The 12,422-nt window shown below is 42.1% G+C and overlaps 1 protein-coding gene across 1 annotated transcript; it reads left to right on the top strand.

Annotated features, from left to right (window-relative positions):
* The first annotated feature begins 197 nt into the window (after positions 1-197).
* atp5h (ATP synthase, H+ transporting, mitochondrial F0 complex, subunit d) lies at positions 198-7,687 on the top strand. The gene is made up of 6 exons (NM_001139687.1): positions 198-236; positions 1,021-1,148; positions 1,483-1,579; positions 5,156-5,227; positions 5,959-6,021; positions 7,368-7,687. The coding sequence occupies exons 2-6, from the start codon at positions 1,027-1,029 to the stop codon at positions 7,497-7,499; spliced, it is 486 nt and encodes a 161-aa protein (NP_001133159.1). The 5' UTR covers positions 198-236; positions 1,021-1,026; the 3' UTR covers positions 7,500-7,687.
* Positions 7,688-12,422: the final 4,735 nt, after the last annotated feature.

Raw genomic sequence — 12,422 nt, 5'->3', positions numbered from 1 at the left:
TGGTGACAGGTACGATCTTAAAGATGGAAGCACTATTTCAAAAATGATCTTTCAAATAAATAAATAAATATATATAAAAAATGAAGTGTTCTGATCAATCTGATATGTAATAAGTGCAATACGCCAGCAGGCGGCAGCAACCCAAATCCACGGTGTAGTTTCTCGTCGAGATTATTTCTGTCACTTCCGTGTCCGGTGAACCATCTTCACATTTGGAGTAACTTGTCCATTGTACGGTATGTTCTATCTTCAAATGGCATCTAAACGTCGATATTTTAATGTTTGCATCGTATATTGGGACAGATGATAAAGTTTGATATAAAAATAAAACTCGAATTCTGTTTGGTCGACGATCGGTGATATCCACTGCAGCTGGGCTCTGACCTTGCCTTGTTGGCTAGCCAACAAACGTTAACTAGCTAACTGCTAGACCTTCAGTGGACTCTTGCTCTTTGAACGTCATATGATGTTATATGTCTAAAATATAACTAAATAAGATGATATAGCTAAATATAAAATATCCACTTAGCTACATTGTTAGATTGTAGTAGCTAGGCAAAGCTAACGACTATTTGTTAGTTAGCCTAGTTTAGTAGCTTGAGAGCTAGCTAAAACGTTAACTAGCTTGCCATCTGTCAGCAAACTTGAGTTTGGTGCTGTCAGAACTTCTATTGGCTTTTTTGTTGGTTAGGACTCAGATCAGTTAGCCAGATAATAGCTACATCGCTAACAGTAACCACTAAATGACCGTGTTGAGTCAGGCTAACTAGTTTCTCTATCTCAGTGCACTGCCAGTCAAATGATCACCTGTGTGTGACCGGAACCTGCCTGATCAAGGGTGGACATGTCATGCATTGGCGTGCAGTAGGACATGCATGTACAATCCATCCCCTCAAGTGTTTTTTAACGGTTTTCTTCTTTCATGTTATGATCTGTATCTCTCTTGTGGGTTTTAGCAGCTACGGTATATTGAATATCGCATGACCGTTATTTACCCCTTTTCCAATTTTTGACTGACAGACAAATATGGCTGGGAAACGTGCGGCATTGAAAGCCATTGACTGGTTGGCCTTTGCAGAGAGGGTTCCCCCCAACCAGAGGGCCATGTTCAACAACCTCAAGACGCGCTCAGATGCCATCGGTGCCAAGTATGTAGCCAACCCAGAGTTAACATTTAGGCCTTGTTCATGACTAGCACTTCAGAGCCAGCCAATAGAGGTCAAACTTTCACTTGCATTGATGTCAATGGGAAAATGAGTAAAACATTTTTAGGATTCTCCCATCTAGCTATTTATATGCCTATGTGAAAGGTGTGTAGTTGGAATTTAATTAAAGTATTGTTAACTAAGACACAGGTTGCTGCAAACTGAGTGGGTCTCGTACATTCATGTTAGTGTAAATGAAAAGCTCCACAATCTCACTCCCACAATTATTGTTTTATAAGTGACATCAATGAGCTGTTGTTGATGGCTCTGTCTACAGGCTGTCCTCTCTGCCAGAGAAGCCTGTTACCATCGACTGGAGCTTCTACAAGACCAATGTGGCCAGAGCCGGCATGGTGGCTGAGTTTGAATCCAAGGTGAGATCCTAAGGCCTGTGATGACTTTCATATGAGCTCTACCTGGGAAAATAAAGTTACACACTTAACTATACTGAACAAAAATATAAAAGTTCCATGCAAAATGTTAACCATTTTACTGAGTTACAGTTCATATAAGGAAGTCCCTAATCTATGGATTTCACATGACTGGCCAGGGGTGCAGCCATGGGTGGGCCTGCACTTGGGAGACAGGCTCACCCAGTGGGGAGCAAGACCCAGCCAATCAGAATGAGTTTTTCCCCACAAAGGGGCTTTATTATAGACAGAAATGGTCCTTGGTTTCATCAGCTGTCTGGTTGGCAGGTCTCAGACAATCCCGCAGGGGAAGAAGCCTGATGTGGATGTCCTGGGCTGCCGTGGTTACACATGGTCTGTGTTTGTGAGGCCGGTTGGACGTACTGCCAAATAAAAAATGATGTTGGCTTATGGTATAGAAATTACAATTTAATTATCTGGCAACAGCTCTGGTGGACATTCCTGCAGCCAGCATGTCAATTGCACGCTGCATCAACACTTGAGACATCTGGGGCATTGTGTGACACAACTGCACATTTTAGAGTGGCCTTTTATTGTCCCCAGCACAAGGTGCACCTGTGTAATGATCATGCTGTTCAATCAGCCTTTTGATATGCCACACCTGTCAGGTGGATTAAATATCTTGGCAAAGAAGAAATGATCAGTAACAGGAATGCAAAAAAAACATTTTGCATATAGAAAAGTTTAGGTGATCTTTTATTTCAGCTCATTAACCTCTCTTGGGCAGGTGGCGTCCCACCCACGGGACACACTATTCAACAGCCAGTGAAAAATCAGAGCGCCAAATTCAAAACAACAAAATGTCATAATTCAAAGTTCTCAAACATACGACTATTTTACACCATTTTAAAAGGTACACTTCTCCTTAATGTAACCACATTGTCCGATTTCAAAAAGGCTTTACGGCGAAAGCATAAAGTTAGATTATGTTAGGACAGGTACAACACAAGAAAAACCACACAGCCATTTTCCAAGCAGGAGAGGGGTCACAAATACCAGAAATACAGTTAAAATGAAGCATTAACCTTTGACGATCTTCATCAGATGACACTCCCAGGACTCAATGTGAGACAATACATGTATGTTTTGTTCGATAAAGTTCATATTTATATCCAAAAACAGCATTTTACATTGGTGCGTAATGTTCAGAAAATATTTAGCCTCCAATACTGCCGGTGAATCAGCACAACAATTTACAAAAATACTCATCATAAACGTTGATAAAATATTAAACTGTTATTCAAAGAATTTTAGATAACCATCTTCTTTATGCAACCACTGTGACAGATTTCAAAAAAGCTTCACGGGGAAAGCACACTTTGCAATAATCTGAGTACTGCGCTCAAAAAACAACATCAGGCAATACAGATACCCGCCATTTTGGAGTCATCTAAAATCATAAATAGCATTAGAAATATTCCCTTACCTTTGATCTTCATCAGAAGGCACTTCCAGGCATCCCAGGTCCACAATAAATGTTGTTTTGTTCGATAAAGTCCATAATTTATGTCCAAATACCTCCTTGTTGTTTGCACGTTCAGTAAGCTACTCCAAATGTAGGAAGCGCACCCAAAATTTCATGACGAAAAGTTTAAAAAACAGTTATATTTACGTTCGTTGAAACATGTCAAATGTTGTATAGCATCAATCTTTAGGGCCTTTTTAACATAAAACTTCAATAATATTCCAACCAGACGATTCCAATGTCTTGAAAAACGTTTTGGAACACAGCTACCTCATGTGAATGCGAGCCAATGAACTCATGTCCTTTCCCGAGTCACCAAATTCCCGGCCTTCTTGTTCGCTCTCTGTTCACTGCAAAAGCCTGAAACTAGGTTCTAAAGACTGTTGACATCTAGTGGAAGCCTTAGGAAGTGCAAAATGAACCCTAAGTCACTGTGTTGGATAGGCAATGACTTGAAAAGACTAGAAGCACCAGATTTCCCACTTCCTGGTTAGATTTTTCTCAGGTTTTTGCCTGCCATATGATTTCTGTTATACTCACAGACATAATTCAAACAGTTTTAGAAACTTCAGAGTGTTTTCTATCAAAATCTACTAATCATATGCATATTCTAGTTCCTGGGCCCGAGTAGTAGGCCGTTTTAATTTGGGTACGTTTTTCATCCGGCCGTGAAAATACTGCCCCTTACCCTAGAGAAGTTAAACATAGGACCAGCACTTTACATGTTGCGATTATATTTTTGTTCAGCATATTAGTATGGTATGTAGTATTCTGTCCACTGTGTGGTACTGTAACACTGGTTCAGTCACAACAATATTAGTCTGGTATGTACTATTCTGTCCACTGTGGCGTGCTGTAACGTTGATTCAGTCACAACATAACTAAGTTGTTTCAGAGTAGAACATGTCATCATCGATCCCTATTAGACATTGGTGTGATTATTATGATGAAAAACGTTCTTGAACCAGGAATGGTTCTGGAACTTCATGCTTCAATCAATCAAATGAATTTATATTTGTGTTGTCAAGATACCAGTATCGCAATACTAGGAAGTAAGGAAGCCAAGGAAACTACATGAAGCGGACAACATTTCTTGAGGAACACAGTCCTGTTGCCTTATGTTGTCACCCAGAGTCACATTTGTTTATTTTTCAAGCTGTAACACACAATAATAATTTAAATGACTCCTCACTGTGCTCCAGTTCATTCCTGTATTAATATTACAGCAGCTAGCTAATTAATAAAACACTAAAGGACCATATAGTTAAGTCTCCTTCATGTTTTCTTTTTTGCCAAGGAAAATCTGATGTGGTAGTACTGCGATAGTGGTATTGTGATGACACTAATTTATATAGCCCTTTCTACAACAACATTTGTCCCAAAGTGCTTAACAGTATTGGTCTATTCTATTCCTCTCCTGTCCTCATCTCACCCCTCTCACCATCTCCCGTCTCCCTCATCTCACCCCTCTCTCCATCTCCCGTCTCCCTCATCTCACCCCTCTCTCCATCTCCCGTCTCCCTCATCTCACCCCTCTCTCCATCTCCCGTCTCCCTCATCTCACCCCTCTCTCCATCTCCCGTCTCCCTCATCTCACCCCTCTCTCCATCTCCCGTCTCCCTCATCTCACCCCTCTCTCCATCTCCCGTCTCCCTCATCTCACCCCTCTCTCCATCTCCCGTCTCCCTCATCTCACCCCTCTCTCCATCTCCCGTCTCCCTCATCTCACCCATCTCTCCATCTCCCGTCTCCCTCATCTCACCCCTCTCTCCATCTCCCGTCTCCCTCATCTCACCCCTCTCTCCATCTCCCGTCTCCCTCATCTCACCCCTCTCTCCATCTCCCGTCTCCCTCATCTCACCCCTCTCTCCATCTCCCGTCTCCCTCATCTCACCCCTCTCTCCATCTCCCGTCTCCCTCATCTCACCCCTCTCTCCATCTCCCGTCTCCCTCATCTCACCCCTCTCTCCATCTCCCGTCTCCCTCATCTCACCCCTCTCTCCATCTCCCGTCTCCCTCATCTCACCCCTCTCTCCGTCTCCTATCCTCCTCAGTTCTCATCCCTGACCATCCCTGAGCCCAAGGACACAGCCACAGCTGCCATCAACACACAGGAGGCAGAGGCGGTGAGTAGTAGCTCTGGGTTAAAAGTTACTGATTCAGAATGACTCTTCACTGTTCTGCTGTAGTGATTCAGAATGACTCTTCACTGTTCTGCTCTACTGATTCAGAATGACCCTTCACTGTTCTGCTCTACTGATTCAGAATGACTCTTCACTGTTCTGCTCTACTGATTCAGAATGACCCTTCACTGTTCTGCTCTACTGATTCAGAATGACTCCTCACTGTTCTGCTGTAGTGATTCAGAATGACTCCTCACTGGTCTGCTGTAGTGATTCAGAATGACTCCTCACTGGTCTGCTGTAGTGATTCAGAATGACTCCTCACTGGTCTGCTGTAGTGATTCAGAATGACTCTTCACTGGTGTGATGTAGTGATTCAGAATGACTCCTCACTGGTCTGCTGTAGTGATTCAGAATGACTCCTCACTGGTCTGCTGTAGTGATTCAGAATGACTCTTCACTGGTGTGATGTAGTGATTCAGAATGACTCCTCACTGTGCTCCAGTTCATTCCTGTATTAATATTACAGCAGCTAGCTAATTAATAAAACACTAAATGTGTATTATGGCACTTTGACACAGACACTGTTATGTTGTGTTGTTCTCTGTCCTGGAGGAAGTGGTGATGAATGAGCTCAGAGTTCCATTTCAAGAGGTAACGCCTCATTATGCAGAGCACTCACTGCTCTTGATGCTTCCTTCATTGTTATTGGTTTTCTTTCTTCTTTGTTTCAGAACAAAGCTGCTGTTGCCTACGTGGAGGCTTCCAAAGCTCGTATCGGCCAGTACGAGAAGGAGGTGAGTTACACACACACTCCCCTACACCCGGATTTCCTTAGAATGTCTCTTCATATTTCAGGATATTAGTACACAGTCAGCAGTAGACCCCCTGAGGAAAAACTCCACTATTTAGAGATATGTACAGTACCAGTCAAAATTTGGACATACCTACTCATTCAAGGGTTTTTCTTTATTTTACTGTTTTCTACATTGTAAAAATATATTCATTTGTTTAACACTTTTTTTGTTACTACATGATTCCATATGTGTTATTTCATAGTTTTGATGTCTTCACTATTATTCTCCAATGTAGAATATAGTAATAATAAAGACAAACCCTGGAATGAGTAGGTCTGTCCAAACTTTTGACTGGTACTGTAGTTCTCTCTGTTGATCCACCTTCCTCTCTTCCAGTATTTAGACACATGTAGTTCTCTCTGTTGATCCACCTTCCTCTCTTCCAGTATTTAGACACATGTAGTTCTCTCTGTTGATCCACCTTCCTCTCTTCCAGTATTTAGACACATGTAGTTCTCTCTGTTGATCTACCTTCCTCTCTTCCAGTATTTAGACACATGTAGTTCTCTCTGTTGATCCACCTTCCTCTCTTCCAGTATTTAGACACATGTAGTTCTCTCTGTTGATCCACCTTCCTCTCTTCCAGTATTTAGAGACATGTAGTTCTCTCTGTTGATCCACCTTCCTCTCTTCCAGTATTTAGACACATGTAGTTCTCTCTGTTGATCCACCTTCCTCTCTTCCAGTATTTAGACACATGTAGTTCTCTCTGTTGATCTACCTTCCTCTCTTCCAGTATTTAGAGACATGTAGTTCTCTCTGTTGATCTACCTTCCTCTCTTCCAGTATTTAGAGACATGTAGTTCACTCTGTTGATCCACCTTCCTCTCTTCCAGTATTTAGACACATGTAGTTCTCTCTGTTGATCTACCTTCCTCTCTTCCAGTATTTAGACACATGTAGTTCTCTCTGTTGATCTACCTTCCTCTCTTCCAGTATTTAGAGACATGTAGTTCTCTCTGTTGATCCACCTTCCTCTCTTCCAGTATTTAGAGACATGTAGTTCTCTCTGTTGATCCACCTTCCTCTCTTCCAGTATTTAGACACATGTAGTTCTCTCTGTTGATCCACCTTCCTCTCTTCCAGTATTTAGACACATGTAGTTCTCTCTGTTGATCCACCTTCCTCTCTTCCAGTATTTAGACACATGTAGTTCTCTCTGTTGATCCACCTTCCTCTCTTCCAGTATTTAGACACATGTAGTTCTCTCTGTTGATCCACCTTCCTCTCTTCCAGTATTTAGACACATGTAGTTCTCTCTGTTGATCCACCTTCCTCTCTTCCAGCTGGAGAAGTTCCAGAACATGATTCCCTTCGACCAGATGACCATCGATGATCTGAACGACACGTTCCCTGAGACCAAGCTGGACAAGGAGAAGCACCCGTACTGGCCCCACAAGCCCATCGCTGAGCTGTAAACTGGCCCTCAGCGCTTCCTAGATAATATTCTACTTTCCTCTGGTGAAAGGTTGTATAGTGTCCTATGTATAAAGTCAAGTCCTGTTTCATCTACAGACAGTTTGTGAAATAACTGCTTATTGTTATTGAGCAACTGAGTAAGGTCATCTGGTCCTTTGAATGGAAATAAACATTTATGGAAATTGAATATGATTTGTGTTATTATTTTGTGTAATGTTTATTTAACAAAAGACTTAAGGGGTTATAGTAGTTAAAACTATTTTGCGAGGGCACAATTTATATGTTCATCAACTCATGTGAAATGATTTTCCATAATCACTTAGGATGTTTAGAGTATATCCTGATGGTTTGTGTTGATTCAGTAATATAGGACTGTTGTTTTAGGCTACGACAGACTTCCTGTTGGACAATCCTCTCTGTCCATCTGTCCAAGTGAGTTCCCTCCAGAGTAGATCCCACCATCTCCTGGGAAGCAGGAAGGGAATCTACTGGTGCTTTGTGTTGATTCACTAACATACAGTATAACTGTTGGACAGCATATAGACAATGTCTAACAATGGGCATGTCCCAAACTGCACCCTATTCCCGATACAGTGCCCAACTTTTGACCAGAGCCCTATGGCACCCTATTCCCTATATAGTGCACTACTTTTGACTGGGGCTCTTGTCAAAAGTAGTGCAATATTTAGGAAATAGGGTGCTATTTTGGATGTAGCCACTAATGAGACTGTTGGTATACATCAGAACACATCTCTCCCCTCCTACAACTGTACTGGTTTCATCCCCTGGTGACTTTTATTTGGAGAAACTCTAAATGACTTGTCTGTGTCAATCCAACTCCCTAGTCATGGGAAGAGGTCTTGTTTCCTGTCCTCTGGGTTTTCTCATGTCTACAGGTAGGTAGCCATGATCTTCCTCTCGGGTGTGACTGGCCTAGTTCAGAAACAACCCCCACCCATTCTCCCATGACCTTCTCAATCCTTTCAAATGGCATCCTAATCCCTTTCTAGTGCACTACTCTTCTTGACCAGAGCCCTGTGGGTCCTGATGAAAAGTATCCCACTAAATAGGGAACAGGGAGCCATTTCGGGTACATCCACGGTGGTACGGGCTTGATGTTGTTTCTGGACAGGGCAACCACCTCTTATGTTCTGATGACTATAGGATGACCCAATGTTCTGATGACTATAGGATGACCCAGTGTTGTCTCAGTGTTCTGATGACTATAGGATGACCCAGTGTTCTGATGACTATAGGATGACCCAGTGTTGTCTCAGTGTTCTGATGACTATAGGATGACCCAGTGTTCTGATGACTATAGGATGATCCAGTGTTCTGATGACTATAGGAGATGACCCAGTGTTGTCTCAGTGTTCTGATGACTCAGTGTTGTCTCAGTGTTCTGATGACTATAGGATGACCCAATGTTGTCTCAGTGTTTTGATGACTATAGGATGACCCAATGTTGTCTCAGTGTTCTGATGACTATAGGATGACCCAGTGTTGTCTCAGTGTTCTGATGACTATAGGATGACCCAGTGTTGTCTCAGTGTTCTGATGACTATAGGATGACCCAGTGTTGTCTCAGTGTTCTGATGACTATAGGATGACCCAGTGTTCTGATGACTATAGGATGACCCAGTGTTGTCTCAGTGTTCTGATGACTATAGGATGACCCAGTGTTCTGATGACTATAGGATGATCCAGTGTTCTGATGACTATAGGAGATTACCCAGTGTTGTCTCAGTGTTCTGCTGACTCAGTGTTGTCTCAGTGTTCTGATGACTATAGGATGACCCAATGTTGTCTGTGTTTTGATGACTATAGGATGACCCAATGTTGTCTCAGTGTTTTGATGACTATAGGATGACTCAGTGTTTTGATGACTATAGGATGACCCAGTGTTGTCTCAGTGTTCTGATGACTATAGGATGACCCAGTGTTGTCTCAGTGTTCTGATGACTATAGGATGACCCAGTGTTCTGATGACTATAGGATGACCCAGTGTTGTCTCAGTGTTCTGATGACTATAGGATGACCCAGTGTTCTGATGACTATAGGATGACCCAGTGTTGTCTCAGTGTTCTGATGACTATAGGATGACCCAGTGTTCTGATGACTATAGGATGACCCAGTGTTGTCTCAGTGTTCTGATGACTATAGGATGACCCAGTGTTCTGATGACTATAGGATGACCCAGTGTTCTGATGACTATAGGATGACCCAGTGTTGTCTCAGTGTTCTGGTGACTATAGGATGACCCAGTGTTCTGATGACTATAGGATGACCCAGTGTTCTGATGACTATAGGATGACCCAGTGTTGTCTCAGTGTTCTGATGACTATAGGATGATCCAGTGTTCTGATGACTATAGGATGATCCAGTGTTGTCTCAGTGTTCTGATGACTATAGGATGATCAGTGTTCTGATGACTATAGGATGATCCAGTGTTGTCTCAGTGTTCTGATGACTATAGGATGACCCAGTGTTGTCTCAGTGTTCTGATGACTATAGGATGACCCAGTGTTGTCTCAGTGTTCTGATGACTATAGGATGACCCAGTGTTCTGATGACTATAGGATGACCCAGTGTTCTGATGACTATAGGATGACCCAGTGTTGTCTCAGTGTTCTGATGACTATAGGATGATCCAGTGTTGTCTCAGTGTTCTGGTGACTATAGGATGACCCAGTGTTCTGATGACTATAGGATGATCCAGTGTTGTCTCAGTGTTCTGATGACTATAGGATGATCCAGTGTTCTGATGACTATAGGATGATCCAGTGTTCTGATGACTATAGAATGACCCAGTGTTGTCTCAGTGTTCTGATGACTATAGTATGACCCAGTGTTGTCTCAGTGTTCTGATGACTATAGGATGACCCAGTGTTCTGATGACTATAGGATGATCCAGTGTTGTCTCAGTGTTCTGGTGACTATAGGATGACCCAGTGTTGTCTCAGTGTTCTGATGACTATAGGATGACCCAGTGTTGTCTCAGTGTTCTGATGACTATAGGATGACCCAGTGTTCTGATGACTATAGGATGACCCAGTGTTGTCTCAGTGTTCTGATGACTATAGGATGATCCAGTGTTCTGATGACTATAGGATGATCCAGTGTTGTCTCAGTGTTCTGATGACTATAGGATGATCCAGTGTTCTGATGACTATAGGATGATCCAGTGTTGTCTCAGTGTTCTGATGACTATAGGATGATCCAGTGTTCTGATGACTATAGGATGATCCAGTGTTGTCTCAGTGTTCTGATGACTATAGGATGATCCAGTGTTGTCTCAGTGTTCTGATGACTATAGGATGTCCCAGTGTTGTCTCAGTGTTCTGTAGCTCATCCATCATGACTTGAGTTGGACAGCATTCCTGTACTTCACATGGCTGTGGCCACGACCCCAAGTCTTTTAGTGTGTGTGTTTCACTGTTGTTCCTCCTCTGTTATGACTACAGTATAAATCTTCATGTCGTCATGGTTGGAAACATGAGAGGTCTCCAGGGCCTTTTCTACATGAAGCTCAGTCTCAGTGTTATTCTGGGTTCTCTGTCAGACTGCAGACTGGCTGCTGATGTTAGGGGTTTGGGCAGTGGGTTGAGGCAAGCCTTTGATTCAGTCAGTGTCAGCAATGTAATATGGTGATGGAGCAATGTGGGCTAATATGGCCAAATTAAGTGACCCATGTTTCACATTAACCAAGTTGTCCACAGTGAAACCCTGACCTACTGACCTTAGTTAAGAATGTTCATTGAAACTAATTGGAACAAACACGTATATCATATTCATAACTTTTTCTCTTTCCTATCTTCTTACTGTATATTCTTACTGTGTGTTCTTACTGTATGTTCCTACAACATAAATGAATACGTTTTTCCAGTAGGGGGCAGCATTTGTCTGTTATACAGACGATTGGCTTAATAGTATTGGTTAATAGTATTGGTTAACTATCAGATACTTTAGCTGTGCTTCATTGATCTTGCCTGGTGCAATTTAAGCAATAGAATAGTCCCATATGGCACTCCAGGCAAGCTCAATCAAACAGTCAAATTAAAGAAAACAAATTCTTATTTGAACCCAGGTCTGCTATGAAACCCTGGTCCCCTGTCTTTCTCCATCTCACTATAGGTTGATGGGGAACCAGGACAGAGCGGAGTCTTCCTCCCCAGCCGGCAGTGAGGACTCCGGGGTTAGCACGTCACCGTGTGTCCAGGCTCTGCTCTCTCATTAGGCCACAATAGGGGTTGCATTGTCTCACTCTCTCTTTCTCTATCTGGCACAAACAAAGGTGTGATTGTTGCATGATTTTTACACCCCAATGAAAATGCAAGTGAGGAGGGAGGGAGGAGTTTACCAGACCGTTCCTGTCTAATGGACACAGGTCTGGTTGTTGACTAGGAATCAGTCTGATATTGCATTACATGTTGTACTATAATATGATTCATTTTATTAAAGTGAAAATACATTTTATCCAGGGGCCTTTACAGCTAAGACACTACATCACTTATTCATATGCACACTGAATGAAAAATAGCCTTTTTATATCTGTGCAGTTTGCGGCTGTGGCATTTAGGATATTTTATTTTGTCCAACTTTTTGTAATTGAGTGTACTTCCGTAACAGTTAGGGATTCTACTCTTATACTAGCATATTCATTGAGTAATATAATAATGCTATCTTAGTAATAGCATTAGTAATGTGGCACCACCCTTGTGACACAGGCCTTCTGCTTTAACGCACACACACACACTTAGAGAGCTCTATACTGACCAACCATATAGAATAGATTAGAATATAATAGATTAGATTAGAACAGAGTATAATATATTAGAATAGAATAGAATATATTACAATAGATCAGTGGCCTATATTAGAATATATTAGAATTGAGTAGAATGTAATATATTTTAATAGAT

This window comes from Salmo salar, chromosome 06, assembly GCF_965601325.2.
Source record: "Salmo salar chromosome 06, fSalSal1, whole genome shotgun sequence".
Taxonomy (NCBI): domain Eukaryota; kingdom Metazoa; phylum Chordata; class Actinopteri; order Salmoniformes; family Salmonidae; genus Salmo; species Salmo salar.
This window is presented reverse-complemented; position numbering and strand designations above follow the sequence as displayed.

Coding starts and splice junctions, on each gene's coding strand:
- atp5h (NM_001139687.1), top strand. CDS start 1,027: ATGGCTGGGAAACGTGCGGCATTGAAAGCCATTGACTGGTTGGCCTTT. Junction 1,580..5,155: donor TGGCTGAGTTTGAATCCAAG/GTGAGATCCTAA, acceptor TATCCTCCTCAG/TTCTCATCCCTGACCATCCC. Junction 6,022..7,367: donor TCGGCCAGTACGAGAAGGAG/GTGAGTTACACA, acceptor CCTCTCTTCCAG/CTGGAGAAGTTCCAGAACAT.